The sequence below is a fragment of the Pelodiscus sinensis genome, chromosome 8 (assembly GCF_052426305.1).
Source record: "Pelodiscus sinensis isolate ZL-2025 chromosome 8, ASM5242630v1, whole genome shotgun sequence".
Taxonomy (NCBI): Eukaryota; Metazoa; Chordata; order Testudines; family Trionychidae; genus Pelodiscus; species Pelodiscus sinensis.
Window position 1 is genome coordinate 31,995,323 of NC_143059.1, and position 16,454 is coordinate 32,011,776.

A 16,454-nucleotide genomic window follows, 5' to 3' on the forward strand; every position below is an offset into this window, starting at 1 on the left:
ACAGTAGAAGACAGTGTGAGGCTGAGACAATGGTCACAAAAACAGATTTTGCAGTGTTGTTGGTCTCAGGATATCAGACAAGATGGGTGAGGTAAAATCTTCTGTTGTACCACTTCTTTTGGTGAAAGAGAAAAGCTGTCAAGCTCTACAGAGCTCTTCTTCAGATCACCTGAGCTCTATGGAACGTGCTCTCTCATGAAAATAGATGTTCTAGAATTAAAATTTGTTAAGTGAATTAGGAGCACAGTAATAGTCATGCAATGTGCTTGGGGTTTGATGGTTTACAGGCAGACACAGGAGTGATATCTTTTTATTTGATAGCTCTGAAATTGTACATGCGAAGTTGCTAAATTATTTGCACCCAAGACTCATTCAGCAAAAGAAAAAGAAAAATATCTTTCATGTGAACATGTTGTAGCAAGGTGGGAGTGGGAAAGTTTCCTTGTCAATCCAGACAAGATAACACTAATTCTAGGTCCTAAGATTCTAGGGCTTTTGGGATTGGATAAAATGGTTTCCTTTCAAACCTTAACAGAACAAGCAGCCCAAGAACTAATACAGCATTTTCATGATGTGTTTTCATCAGTCCCAGGAAAAATTATTTCCCATCATCCAGAGGTAAAGCCAGTAAGGAAGACTTATGGGTGTAAGAAAAAAATGAAGGAAGCAGTTGCATGGGTAGCTTGAGAAATGCTCAAATTAGGTGTCTCAGAGGAGTCTCAAAGAGATTGGTAGAGTACTGTTGTATTGGTGCCCAAACCTGATGGGACAATACATTTGTCTTGATTTCCTTGGGATTAATGCTATTTCCCATTTGGATGCATACTTGTTTATTGTGCAGTATATTATTAGATCAGCTAGGGAGAGCTAAATATTTGTCAGACTTCAAGTTCAAGTGTGGAGGTGAAAGAGAGAAATAGCTTTCCAATCACTATACTTTAGGGCAGGGGTGGGAAAACTTTTTTTTGGGCCGGGGGCCTCTGACCCACAGAAAAATCAGTTGGGGCTGCACACAAATAAGAAGCAACTCCCCCCCCCCCCAAAAAACCCAACAAAAACAAAACAATAAAAAAAAACCCAAAACAACCCCGTCACTGACGTAGCCCCCAGCTGAGGAGAAAGATCCTTCTCTTTCACACCAGAGCCTAGGGGAGCCCAACCTAGTAGTTTCTGTGTGCTATCAGCCCTGCGGGGGCGAGAGTGAGGAGGGCAGCAGGGGGAGTGAGGGCTGGAGTGCCAATGTGGGCTCCCCAATGCTGGGGGAGGGGCGGTCTGAGCCTTGAAGGCTGCATCCAGGCAAGCAGGGGCCGCATCAGGCCTCCTGGTTTGAGTTTTCTCACCCCTGCTTTAGGTACATTCTGTCATTAGATTTTTTGACAAACTCTGACCATATGAAACCTTTCTAAATAACAAGCACATTTACCAGAGTGAGAATGAACGATTAACAGAATTCCAAACTCCAGGTTTCTCTAAAACTGATGCTCTGTATTTTCTACTTTCACATTTAGTAGGAGTTCATTTTCAGCAGAGAGAGATTAAAATTGTTGTTGATTTGCTGCCAACAAAGTCAAATGTGACTTAAAGTCATGAGGCTTCCCATAAACTGAAGAAAGATGAGCATTTGCTTTTGTTGTGAACCAGTGTAATTAAAGAAATATTTTACAATGTTCAAGCATTCAGTAAATAGCAGCTTTAAAGCCATTACCCCATATAGAAGACCAATCTGAACGAGGGAGGAGAACCTTATTAAAAAGAGAATTACAAAGATTATATATATATTAGATTGCTTATGCAAGGCAGGATTTTTCTGAGGAAGAAGAAAAATAGGGGGAAATGAAGCTATTTTAAACTCCTTATATCCCAGCAATAACTCAGACTCCTGCTTCACCATGCATAAATATTTCAAGACTGCAAGATAAGAAATCCAGCGAGGAAAAACAAAGTGCACAGAACTTGCTTCTGTAGAAATTCTTTTCACTCTTGCTGGACCCCTTTGCTCTTAATTCTCTAGACAGCTTCCATAATAAACAAAGGTTGATACCGTTTTCTACACACCCCAGCTCGCTTTCAAAAGGTCATTCTAAATACACATTTTGTAAATAATGCTTAAACTCTTAACTAAAAATAATTCTGGAGCAGAGCACTAGGATTTGCTAGGTGTTTCTGTAGTAGTAGATTTCTACGAGGTATCTCACATATAGGGCTGTTCCAAACAATATTGTTATCTGAGGCTGTCAGTATTCAGTACTACATAAAATCCTGGTTTTGTTGGACACTGGAGCATACCATGGAGACAAAAGGCTGCAATACACAGAACTAATTATTCTTGTAATTTTCCTGAGAGATTAATATTAAAGAGGCAACAGCCAAGGAAAAATAAAAGCAGAAGACACAGCAGGCTCTGATTTCTGTTCTAGTGTTTGGAAAAACTCCAGCTGTTAACAGTTTGTGTCTTCTGGGTGATTTTTTCTAGTTCAATTTAGCAATGGGTCTACTGTCATTCAGTAGATTTCTGTGTGCAGAACATCTGATAATGGTATGTTCTGGAGAAGCAGTACAGGTAGATTTATGGTCCCATTAGCATGTTGTAAGCCAGGTTTCTCCATTTGCTGCAGTTACTGTTTGGGCATGGCAAAGTCCCAAGCTGTCTCCTGAGCGCATTTCCACATTGCCCTCATGAGTCGTGTAAATCCCATGTCTTTGGGCTTCTCCAAGCCTCTCATAAGCCGCTGTTTCATAATGGCAACAAATTCCTTGTTGCTCAGTTCTCCATTCCCTAAGGGAAGAAGAAGAGAAATGTTCAGTAACAAAGTACAAAAATGAAAAGCCCAGAAACCTTTGGAGGGTAGTACCAAAAGCTTGTTTTTCTTTACAGTAGAGAAAGAGAGTGGTTCATGTTTTCCATGAATTTCCTAACAGGTCAGGCCATGAAAAGTGCTGGAAGCAATGTACCAATTTAAAGATATATTTGAAGTTGACGTTGATTAAGAAGGGCATTTCAGAGTGGCTGAAACCACTGTATTCCTGGTGTCAGAACAGCGCTGATTTTCAGCACAGTGGCATCTCCCAGCAGGAAGCTGGAAATTGCAAATTGTAAACTAACTTCAATTTTATATGAAATTCATATTTTGCAACATGAGAAAAATGCTTTGCCCCAGGGGATCATTTCAGGACAATCAACTGAGACAAATAATTGGAGATTTAATTTTCACAGTACTATTATATCACCAATTACAATTCTGCATCCTTTCTGGATAAGGCCCAATTACTAATAGAAACAATAACTGCTTTTATCAAAATGCTTAATGCTCCTGATTGCAATCAATCACAAAGTATGTCACAATGTTCTTAAACCAAAATGCATGACAGCAGAAGCTGTTATATTTCCATTCTATGACCCGTTCAAGAACTTAGTTTTCAAGCTAGAGTTGGACTTATCTGGTGCAAGTTGGACCTCTTCAGTCCGGCATCATTGGGACCTGACTGGTCTCAAACAAGAGAATTTGTCAGACCAGGGGAGGTCTCCTGACACCGGCCCCCAAGCCCATCACCTGCTGCTGGCAGGCTACCCCAGCAGTCAATCCTGCCTTGCCCACCATTCCCTCCAACCTAGCTGGGCTGCTTGCCCAGCTACTGCTGGCTCCCTGGGTAGCACAAGTTCCAGCTCCTGCCGTGGGGCTTCGCTCCTGTGCAGCCGGAAGCAATTGCAGGGCTGGGGCTCTGACCCTGGCCCTGTGCAATCCCAGTACAGGCACCGCACAGCTGGGGACAGCTGTGGGGCTCTGGCTCTGCCCCCGCACTCCTGGGGGCTGCTGGAGGGCTCCGGCCCCAGTCCCGCTCTACCCTCAGCTGGGCTGCCAACATTGATGTCCTGCCTAACTGGCCCTCCTGCCCTTAGGCCCCCGGGCTCTCTGCTCCAGAAGCATCCATGGCCCTGCCAGACCATGGATGTTGCTGGACCAGAGTCCCAGATTTTGGAAGTACAACCTGTATTTTCATAGCAAAAAGGAAAATTTCACATGTTGGTCAGACATTGAATGTTGGCATTGGTGAGACTCAGAGGTGGCAAAAATCCAGTGGATCATAACAGAGCCCCATCTGTGATCATTTATAATTTGGTAGATTTTTTTTATCCCTATATCAAGCAGCACATGGCAACATCTGACTGTTACTTGGAGCAGCAAATCCTGGAACCCACAAGGGGAGAAGTAATTTTTATATAGTCCTAAATGATGCACAGAATCTGGTCCAAGAGGTGAACCACTCAGCAATAGTGACCAGAATGTAATTAAAATTTACCATTCTAGTAGGGGGAAAATATCAAAGAAACCCATCATAGCAGCATTTAACTTCACAAAAGGAAACCACACAAAAATGAGGAAGCTAGTTAAATGGAAATGAAAAGGAATAATCCCAAGAGAGAAATGTCTGCAAACTTCATGGAAATATTTCAAAACAACATAGTAAGAGGGTCAAATTAAATGTGTACCACAAATTAAAAAAAAAATCAGTAAGACAACAAACCAAAATTCCACCATGGCTAAATAACAGAACATGAGGGATCAAAGACAAAAAGAACTTTAAAAATTCGAAGTCAAATCCAAATGAGGAAGATAAAAAGAAGCATAAATTCCACCAAGTGACATATAAAAGTTTAATTAGACAGGCCAAAAATGAATTGGAAGAGCAACTAGTGAAAGACACAAACTAAGAGCAAATTTGTTTTAACTACCTCAGAAGCAGGATGCCTGCCAGTCAGGGGGACCACTGGAGAACTGAAGTGCTAAAGGAGCACTCAAGGAAGACAAGGACATTGTGGAGAAGCTAAATTAATCAACCGAATCAGTCTTCACTGCAGAGGATGTGAAAGCGATTCCTACCCCAAAACCATCCTTTTTAGATGATAAATCTTGGGAACTGTCCCAGACTGAAGTATCAATAGAGGTGGTTTTGGAACAAATTGATAAATTAGACAGCAATGAGTTACCAGGACTAAAAAGTTCTGAAGGAACTCAAATATGAAACTACTAACTGTGCTATATATATAACGTAGTGCTTAAACCAGCCTCTGAACCAAATGTCTGGCAGATAGCTAACATGATGTTGATTTTTAAATATGGTTCCAGAGGCGATACTGACAGGTACAGGCCAGTAAGCCTAATTTCAGTATCAGGCAAACTTGTTGAAACTAATCAGTCACATAGATGAACATGATATAGTTAGTAAAAATCAACATGGTTTTTCTAAAAAGAAATCATGCCTTACCAATTTATTAGAATTCTTTGGGGATGTGGTCAAACATGTGGACAAAACTGATCTGGGGGGATACAGTATATTTGGACTTTTCCAAAGCCTTTGACAATGTCCCTCATCAAAGGCTCAGATCAAAGTAGTGGTCACCAACCAGTAGATCGGGATCTGCCAGTAGATCTTGGAGCCTTTGACAGGGGATCCTGACTGGTTTGGCTGGGAAGCTATCAGTGAGTTGCCCCTCCACCCACTGTCATGCTGCCCCTTGGGAGCCTCCTGCTTGCTGTGCAGTGTGTGTGTGGGGGGTAGGGGTGGGGGGGGGCGCTGATGTCAGGGTGCCCTCCTCCGCCCACTCCTGTACCCTGTCTCCACACAGGGAGAAGGGGATGGAGGGAGCTTGGCAGTGCAAATCTCTGTCACTCACACACACTGTGTGTTGCTGTCATTCTCACAAACACACATTGTCCTTCCCTCTCATCTCCTGACCCAACACATACACGGGGGTAGTTGTTACTTTTACTACTTGCAAAGTGTTTTATTTTTTGTTTTTGACTGACCTGTGCATTTCATAACTTTCATTTCTCTTACGCTTAAATTTAATTCTTTGAGCAATGCGTTCTAAAATGCCGAACCTGTCAAATCTGGAGTAACTATCCCTGTGATAATTATGCTCCTGGAAGTGCCTGGCATGTCCCTGCAGCCCCTGAGGGAGTCAGAGCAGGGGGTCCCCAATTGCTGTCCTGGTCTATGGATGCTGCTCTTGCAGCTCCCACTGATCAATAATGGAGAACTGAGGCCAGTGGGGTTGGGGCCTCTAGATGGGGGGCAGCATGTAGAACCACTGCTGTACATGCCACTTGCTTCAGGGCCAGAGCAGGAGTAAGTCTGCCTTACCACTGCTGCTCCATCCCTGGGGCAGCTGTTGGGTCACTCCCCAGGGTGGATGGGTGATTCTCAAGCCCAAAGCCCTGCCCTCCCCAGGCAAATGCCCTATCCCCTAGTCTAGTGTTTCTCAACTTTTTAAAAAAAAATAAAGTATCCCTTTAAAAAAAATTATAAGTACCCCCAGTACCTACATTTTTCAGACACACAATTTTTTTTCTACCATTGCAACACATTTGTTTAAACAACTTAATTGTAGCAGAGTAGATGATGAAATTTTTGAGGGGTGTAAAAAGTACAAAAATGATCAAGTGCTTACTGTAAAACTTCAAAGAAAAATTCAGTTTTCTCCACATTTCAGTTGTTATACTCCCCCTGACTTCTCTTGAGTACCCCAAACACTACTTGTACCACTGGTTGAGAAACACTGTGCTGGTCCACTCCAGAACCCACCCCACCTCCTGAGGGTCCCTTATCCTGCTTTCCTAATGCAGGAGCCAGCTCCATCTCTAGGGCAGCCTGTGTTGGTTACCTGGCTGCTGCTTGGGTGGGATTGAACCCACCATTCTGTGCTCCAGAGTCTGATTCCTATCCCTAGTTCACTGGAGATCCCACTCCACTGCCCTACTTTCAGCAGGTCCTTTATCTTGCATTCCTAATGCAGGAGCCAGGGCCATCCCTGGGACAGCCTGTGTTGGTTATACCGCCGCTCCTAGGATGGGCAGGGGCAGGACTTGACCCCACCACTCTGTGCTTCGCAAGCAAATGCCCTATCCTCTAGTCCACCCTCTGCCCTATCTGCAGGGTGTCCCCTCCCACACTCTGAACCCTTTAGCCCAAGGCCAGAGCCTGCATCCAACCTGCTACCCCAGCCTGGTGAAAGTGAAAGTGAATGAGATTTGGAGAGGAAGGAGGATGGAGCGAGCAGGGCGAGGCCCCAGAGAAGGGGTGGAATGGGCAGGGCCTCAGAGAAGGGGGAAGGAAGCAGGGCAAGGGTATTTGGGTTTGAGGTAGATCTTACATTGCACTTAAACTGAAAAAGTGATCTTGTGGTTAAAAAGGTTGGAGACCCCTGGATTAAAGGGAAGGTCCTCTTGTGGTTAAGTGACAGGAAACTGTGAGTTTTCACATTGAGAGAGAGGTAAATAGCAGGATCTGTACTGAGGCCAGTGCTGTTCAACATATTCTTAAAAGATTAGAAAAAGGGGTAAACAATGAGGTGGCAATGTTTGCAGACAGTACAAAATTACTCAAGATATTTAAGTCCAAAGCTGACTATGAAGAGTTACAAACAGCTTTCTCTAAACTGCTATGATGAGGGTTTGACTTCAGCAGACTAACACAATGAAACCTTAGGTACAAGCTGAAACTCCAGTCTCTGAACCTTGGTACTGAACCACACACAGAACTGGCACTTGGGATCTTAGATGGAAAAATGAACAAGGAGAGATCTGCCAAGATGGGAGACTTATCAAAAGAAATATGGAAGATAAAAAAGGATAATTACAACAAAACTGAAACTTTATAAAGTTAGAAGTGGAGATGTGGGTATTGTGAACATGGAAACTCGAGAGGACTTTTTTGCACTGCAGTAATTTAAAAAGCGTCACAATCTTTGAGAAAGATAATTTTAAAAACTTCCTAGAGGTGAACTCATTTTGGCAAGTTTTAGTCAATAGCCAATTTTTATGGGTAATTTACAATCCCTGCAATTTGTAATGAAAATACGGAGAGACTCAAAGGAATATTCTCAGATTCAGACACACAACATGATGCATTGCCTTTGTCTTCCAATGAATTGGAATATATTTCGGTCTCTAAAAAGCTTGTCTAGTTTACTATCAATTTTGTAGGCATACGTTTGTTTCCCCAAGTTTCCTTTCTCTTGACAAGGAAAGAAGAAAGGATTCTTGACAGTTCTATGCCCAGTGCTTCTTCCCACTTCATGTCTGTCATTCAGACTCTTGCTCAAGAGACAGCCTGTCTCTTCCTAATTGTATTTTTGCTATAGAGTCTGTCCCTTGCCCACTCTGCATGTAAATCAAGAAATACTCCAAGGAAGCAAAGCTTTGAGGCCATCCTGATTTAAAAAGCTCTAACAAACAGTTTTTGTTTTAAATAATCTGGCTACAGGTACTTAGTCCAATTTCCTGTGGCTTTAATGATGCGCTGGCAGAGAAGCCCAATAAAATCCATGGTACAGGATATTATTGATTCAGACTGGTTTCAAGAGGCTTGAAAATGACTTTTGGAAATACAACTCTCTGAACAAAGTACTCCCATGTGCTTTCTGCAGTTTGTGTACATAAATACAAGGAACTAGAAAACTTCCATAATTATGCCTAAAACAGGGTCTCATTGCTAACTTTATTTTCTGCTCTTTGTGTTGATTTATAACAATCCTTTTGTCTACCTGAAGTTCACCTTTTAATCAAATATTACCATCTTTATCTTCTATATTATCTGATAGAAAGACAACCACATAACTATGTCTAGTATGAAACTGTGTAATCTCATTTAAGACCACAAAAGTCTCATTTTCTTAGCACTTCCTCCCTGCCCCCACCCCATCAGGACTAGCTACCATGTTAAGGAAATAAACTGGTGACTTCATTTTTAAGGTATGAGCTGATCAATTCCTCCGATGTATTTTAGAACAAAACAGGTAACATCTTGCTGGCAGACAATAGGAGCATATTTATATATTTAATGAATTAATAATTTGTATTTTAGGTGGGTTTTCTGTTTTGTTTGTGCCCAAAGGCAAATCAGGGTCATGAAATTCCAGCAAAGTATCAAGAGAAGAGCAAAATTTTCCCTATGGCTCTACATATTTAGAAAAGTCTGTATACATAGGCTAAATGAAACAGAAGAGATCTGTGTCTGCTTTTATGCTATATTCCTATCTTTGAAGAGATGTCTCTAACAGCAACAGTCATTTCTTCTAAAGATTTGGTATCAAAACATTCAACAGAATCTCCTCTGAGAGTATGCAAATGGAAACCATTTGGATGCATTTCAATTCACTCTAATTACAGATCAAAATATCTGCCTTGCAGATCCACTTACGAATTGCTATTGAACTACTTAGGAAAAATGTGATTCAACCTTCTTTCATCAAAGTTACAAGGAAGAATGTGAAGCTGGAAGCAAGAGAGGATATAGAGGGACACACTTGCAAAGAGGAATATTTTGTGCATTTATAGTTTAAGCAACAGTGAACAAAAAAATATATATTCGCACATATGCCATATCAGAGAATAGACAACATATCAAAAAGGGTGATATCACAGTCCCCTGGATATCTTTAGATAGTGAGCACATTTACCCTTTTGAGGACACAATAAACGTACTCTATATTAAAAGAAAACAAACAAAAAGTAATGAATCATTATTATACAAATATTTGAAACAAAAGCACCTGATTTACCAATGAATAACTAGAGATACAGTGAATTTTCCTGGGTTATATTCTTGGCTCTGCCAATGATTTGCCCTATGGATTTACTAAACTCAGTTTCCCCAGATGTATAATAACGATAACTCTTATTTACTATTATGTACCTCAAAGAAATACTATGATAACTGTACTCTGAAAATGTAAAATGCCATGTAAGTGCTAATTACATAAGGAAGGTATATTTTGTGACAGTGTTGTCGAGAAGCTGGAATGATTGTGAGTTGGCTCATCAGCTTCTCCAGTTGAGCAGTAGTATTTGATAAGAACAGCCATACTAAGTCAGACAAATGGTCATCTAGCCCAGTGTCTTCCAACAGTGGCCAGCGGCAGATGCTTCACAGGGAATAAATAGAAGAGGTAATCACTAAGGGTACGTCTAGACTACCGCGTTTTGTCGACGGAAGTTTTGTCGACAGATACTGTCGACAAAACTTCCGTCGACAAAGAGCGTCCAGACACATTGAGTTCTGTTGACAAAGCAAGCTGCTTTGTCGACAGAACTCCGTAGTCTGGACGCAGTGTTACAGGCAATAACACCTTCTGTCGACAGAGTTCTGTCGACAGAAGGTGTTATGCCTTGTAAAATGAGGTATACCAGCGTCGACAAAACTGCTGAGTTCTGTCGACGTTATGTCGACAGAACTCAGCGGTAGTGTAGACGCTGGTATAGTTTTGTTGACAAAAGTCCACTTTTGTCGACAAAACTAGGTAGTCTAGACACACCCTAAGTGATCCATCCATCCCATCATCCATTCCCAACTTCTGGCTTGATTTCCAGCCATAATGTCATAGAAAAGTGCAACATCTCAGGATCATAAGCTGGTTAAACAAAGAACCCAATATATTCACTGACGGGCTGCAAATGAACTTCCATATTCAGAGTTACATTGTCATGAAGTAGTCAGTCTTACTGGTCTCATTACAAATGGCACTAAGTTCTGGCTTGCCGCACATTATGCAGACATGATCACAGTGAATCTGTAGTTAAGTATATTCACTTTCACAGTGCAAGAACGACTAACACTCATTACTTATTCCACAAAATGCCATTGCCCAGAGGATGCTCTGTGGTTTGCAAAATCCAATTATTACCAAAATGTCATGTTTTACTTGAGTATTTGAAGGGCTGGCATATATACTGCAGTTTTGAATGTTTCTGTTACTCTTCACAGAGAAGAACATACAACCCTAAGTTTCTGTCCACAAGAGAAAAATTAAACTAGTTAGTGGGATATTGAAAACCAGCACTGCAGGAATATCATCCTTACTTATGAGATCGCAAACCTAATTCAGCATGACAGAGTATGGTTCTTAGTTTCTTTAATTGAACTTTGGTTCTGCTCGTAAGGGCCCAGTGTATCTATTTACTGAGTTGTCCACTGAGTTAACCACTACTTACTAATTCAGTGTCCCTGCTGGAGGAGTTCTGATCTCTTCCACTTCAATTTTTCAGTTCCCACTTTTGAGACCTGCACTGTATTCATCATCCTGTTTGGCTGGAGACTCCCTTCTGAGCTTCATGATTTTCCTCACTAATCAACCTGAAATTGCTTCTGAGTGACAAGGGCAGGCCAGAAAAAGCAAACTACTGGGAATAAATTCCAAGCTTCTTGCTTGGCAATGCACATTGCTATCATTAATTAGCTAGTGTAAATGTAAAATACTGTTAGTGCTAAATATTCTTATTGCCAACAATAGGCCATAATTGCTACTTTTGTTAAACAAATGGTGTTTCTGGGAGCAGAGGATAGTCTCCTTTCTCTCTGCAGTGAGCTATTCAAACTCTTAAGTTAGACATATGAAAACTCTCAGAGAACACTGAATGCCATTAACGAAACCCTCTGGAAAGATATGAGCTTTTAAAACAGACCACAACACAAACAGCAAACTATAATACAGTGTGAAGGGGACAGCAAATACCACCATGAAATGGGTAACAATGCCATGGAAGCCTGAAGTCTATCAGTATTTTCATGATATTGATAAACTGGAGAGCAGAAATGAAAATAACAGATAAAAAGCCAATTGGACTGGGGGAGAAAAAAATCTCAATCTCATTCATTTTGACTGCCTCTTTTTATTGTGTTTTAATATTTCTCTACATTATAATTTGTAAAGTGGGGAACAATAGGAGAGTGCTCTGGTGCTGATAAAAGGTTTGTCAGATACAATCCAACTCATCCCTTGAAAATATTATTGAAATGTACAAATATAATATTTAGTTTTTATAACCTAATTCTTTTAAGTTTTTTTTTAAATACAAATAAACTACAAAACACACATGCTGGGAATATGAAAAGGTCAGACTAATTTATAGTAAATTAAAACCACTCACCATCACAATCAAAAAGTGCAAACACCACATCACATACATGGTCTGAGAGCTCCACCTTTGCCACTGTCCTGGCTACTTGCTGCATGGTGACTGAAATAAAATAAGGATACATTAGTAATAGAATGCAGTAATCTTTCATCTTCCACAGGAAATAGCGTTTTACAAAAAGCTATCATCCAAAGTATTTTTCTGAGGATGTTTTAAATTAAATTTCTTCTCCAATCTGTTCAACTCTCACCTTGAAATCCATCTCCTTAAAAGATCTGTGTTCCTACACTATTCAGGCACAGTGCTTTGTTGTCATAGGCTATGACTACACAGCAGCGTTATTTCAGAATAACTGATGTTATTACAAAATAACAAGGAGCATGTCAACATTACAAGCCATTATTTCGAAATAACGTCAAGCTGGAGGACATCTTACTCTGACTCCTGTAACCTTCATTTTCTGAGGAGTAACGGAAGTCAAAAGAAGAGTGCTCTTCCTTCGACTTCCTGCTGCACAGATAGCGCCAAAAGCTGAGTTAAGCTATTTTGACTTAAGCTATACGATTGATGTAGCTCAAGTTGCGTACCTTAATTCGACTTTAGCCCTGCTGTGTAGACATACCCACAGGGATGCTGATGAATCTTGAAATGTTGCTATTATTTTTACTGAAGCAAAAGCATTAATCACTGATTTTGTAAACATAAAAGAAAACCACACACCCTCCAAAAGTACTGCTTCTTCTTTGTTTGCATATTCTATGTAACTTGAAATGTGGATCTTTTAACTTTTTGCTCCTTGAAATGAGATGAATGCATCAGAATGAAAGCAAATTCTCCACATATATATTCCCACCTAAACCTGCTCACAGGTCTTTATTCCTTGCATGGTCAATAAAAAGGCTATTTTTCCCCAGTGTTGAAAAAAACATATGAATTGTCATCTTTGCAACACTGGGTTCCTGAAGACTGAATACTGTTTTCCTTTTAAGCAGTCCATAACCAATACAAACTCCGAAAAGCCAGTTCCAGCATCTGTGAAAATTATAGGCTTTATAGAGGTGTGTAATATTAAACTTGCAACATGAAGTAATGAGAGCTCATGGCAGTGTTAGTGGCATCTCAGTCTAAAGATTGAGTTCAGGCCCCAAACGAAAAGCCATTTGGTAGTTTCATCAGAGTTCCTAGTGGCCAGCAATCCATGTCACAACACACACAATTCAGCATGGCTGTTATAGTAGTTCCTGCTGTACAAAAATCAATGGCTTAGCATAATATATAACTATTATACAATCACACTGGTTGCATTCAGCTACCTCCATTTTCTCTTTTGGGGCTGATAACTAGATTATAGAAGACAAAGTGGGGAGGATTAAGTGGTGGTTATTTGTACAGTCTTATGCTGATATTTATTATGATTTGTTTTCCAATTCTAATTTAAAAAAGTAACAGTACAAAAGAAGTGACTAGGAGTGATGCAGGTTAGGAATGAAGAACACTGACATGGTTTTGGTTTCCCTTTATTTTAAAAGGATGGGTTTAATTATCATTGTTATTTTAATTTGTTATTATGTTGTACAGAAAAGGAGGTTACTCACCTCCTGTAACTGACGATCTTTGAGATGAGCATCCCTGGGGAGCCTCTGGACGGAGTTTCTTGAAATAGTGTCTGAGGGGACCACGCATGCACGGCACATGGAGCGTGTGGGCTCCCTCAGTAGCTATGTGCACACAGCCTCCCCCTTCCAGTCCCTTCTCTATCCGGAACTGGTGGAGGAGCGTAATTTACATGATTGCTTTTTTTTGTTAAAGTTTCCGAAGTAGAGGGGAGGAAGGGAGGGTAGTAGAGCACCCTCAGGGATGCTCATCTCGAAGAATCTCAGTTACAGGAGTTAAGTAACCTCTTTTTCTTCTTCAAGAGGCATCCCTGGGGGGTGCTCCACATCAGGTGACTACAAGCAGTCTATCTTATGGAAGTAGGGACTTCGGTTCCGGTAAGTATGCTGTTTGGAAGACAGCTTTTGCTACTTCAGTGTGTCGTAAAGGACCAGGAGCAACGGAGTAATGTTTTGCGAAGGTGTGATCCGAGGACTATGTTGCCACTGTGCAAATGTCCTCCAGTGGAACTTTCCTGAGGTATGCGACCGAGGTTGCCACTGCTCTTGTAGGGTATGTCTAGACTACATGGCTCTGTCGACGGAGCCATGTAGATGAGTTTACTAGACATAGGAAAATGAAGCGGTTATTTAAATAATCGCTGCTTCATTTACATCAAAATGGCAGCCGCGCTGTGCGGATCAGCTGTTTGGCGGCACAGCAGGGCAGTCTGGACGCGCCGTGGTCGACAAGGGAAGCCTTTGTCGATCACTCTGGTATGCCTCGTGAAATGAGGTTGACGTCAACAGAGCCATGTAGTCTAGACATACCCGTAGAGTGCGCTCGGATTGGAGCAGGTGGAGGTAAGTCATTAAGTGAGTAGCATATACTGATGCATTTCAAGATCCAATGGGATAGTCTTTGTGATATTTTCTTCCCCATGTTATGGTTTGCAATGGAAACAAACACATGTGGGGAGGATCTGAATGACTTTGTTCTGTCAATATAGAAGGAGAGAACTCTCTTAACATTGAGTGTGCACATCTGTGCTTCAAAGGCATTGGCATGGGGCTTTGGGAAAAACACAGGTAGGTGTATTGTCTGGTTGATGTGAAAGGCTGTGTGGACCTTAGGTAAAAATTTGGGGTGCAGCCGCATATATACTCTGTCTTTAAGAAAAATGGTAAAGGGTGGACCAGACATAAGCATGGCCAGTTCACTTACTCTGCACGCTGAAGTAATAGCCTCTAGGAACGTTTTGAGCGTTAAGTGGAGCAAGGAGCATGTGGCCATAAGTTCAAAGAGTTGTATTGTTAATGTTGTTGATACTAGGTGGAGGTCCCATGGTTCTTGTGGGGGAGACACGTCAGGGTATAGAGCTTGTAGAAGACCCTTCAAAAAGTGTTTAGTTGTGGGGTGTGCAAATAAAGTGGTGTCATCCAGTGGTGCATGGAATGTGGTTATAGCTGCTAGGTGCACTCTAATTGAGGCTAAGGAGAGTTGAGATTGTTTTAGGTGCAGTAAGTATTCCAGGATTACCTGGAGTGGGGCTGTTTGCGGTGATATATTGCGCTCACTGGCCCAGTGTGTAAAACACATCCATTTACTGATGTATGTTTTCCTTGTTGCAGGAGCTCTGCTGTGCAGGAGAACCTCATGGACTTGGTGGGAACACTATGCTAGTGAACCACTGAGGTGCCATGCTTTTAGATGGAGCATCAGGAGTTCAGGGTGAGGTGTCCTGATTTGTGGGTGATAGAGGATGTGAGGTCCTTGAGGTAGCAAGATTGAATGGCTGTGTGTCATCCTGAGTAGTAGGGGAAACCAAGGTTGGCACGGCCAACATGGGGCTATGAGGATGATATTTGCTTTGTCCCTCTGTATCTTTATGATGACTCTATTGGGGAGGGGAAAGGGGGGGAATGCATATAGCAGGGGTGCATTTCATGTTAGAATCAGAGTGTCTCCTAAGGATAGTTTGCCTATGCCCGCTCTGGAACAATACATTGTGTATTTTTTGTTGTATCTGGTGGCAAACAGATCTATGCAGGGGTGGCCCCATGGGTTGAATATTCCCATCAGGGTTGTATGGTCCATCTCCCATTTGTGTTCCTGGGAAAGAGCTCTGCTTAGGGCATCTGCTGTTGTATAGAGAGCCCCGGGTAGATAGCATGCAGATAAACAGATATCCCATGCTATGGCCCAGTTCCAAAGGGCTGTAGCGTCTTTGCACAGGTGCTGTGATCATGCTCCGCCTTGCTGGTTTACATAGAACATGCATGCCGTGTTGTCCATGAAGACAAGGACATGTATCCATTTTACTTGAGGGAGCAGTTTTTGACATGCTAGGAAGACAGCTCTGAGTTCTAAAATATTTATATGCAGAGCACGTTCCGCAGAAGACCATAGGCCTTGAGCTGTTTTTCCTTCCATGTGAGTGCCCCACCCTGTGAGTGAGGCATCTGTGGCGATGACCACTGTGGGCTCTGTGGATTGGAAGGGTGTGCCCACAGTTAGGTTGGACTCCTTTGTCCACCATTTTAATGATGCCTTGACTGGTGGAGGCATTGTTAGTCTCTTTGTCAATGAATGGATACTTGGCTTGTACTGAGTTAAGAGCCAGCCTTGAAAACACCACATAAATAATCTCGAGTTGGGCACTACCGGGTTGCAGGAAGCCAGATGGCCCAGAAGTAGGAAGCAGTCGAGTGAGGTGTCTGTAGGCATGTTCTGGAGGAATAGTGCCAGATGCCTGATGTGAGTGGATCTGTCGGGTGGGAGGGAGGCTCTGGTTGTGACAGAGTTGAGGTGTGCCCCAATAAATTGGATGGACTGCGAGGGTGTAAGCATTGACTTGGAGTGGTTCATTAGGAGTCCTAGAGAGTGAAAGCAGTCTAGCACCATATGAATGTGTTGGTGGTACTCATGTCTGGACCTTGCTTTGAC

General features: G+C 41.9%; 1 protein-coding gene across 3 annotated transcripts in view; it reads right to left on the reverse strand.

Annotated features, from left to right (window-relative positions):
* Positions 1-296: 296 nt before the first annotated feature.
* The window catches only part of MICU1 (mitochondrial calcium uptake 1), a 224,330-nt gene continuing 208,172 nt past the window's right edge, over positions 297-16,454 (reverse strand). For all 3 annotated transcript variants that reach the window (XM_075935002.2, XM_075935003.2, XM_075935004.2), the window contains 2 exons: positions 11,928-12,017; positions 297-2,776 (listed from right to left, as the gene is read on the reverse strand). In XM_075935002.2, coding sequence (XP_075791117.2) covers positions 2,616-2,776; positions 11,928-12,017 — 251 coding nt within the window. In that variant the 3' untranslated portion in view covers positions 297-2,615. The remainder of the gene's footprint in view (positions 2,777-11,927; positions 12,018-16,454) is intronic.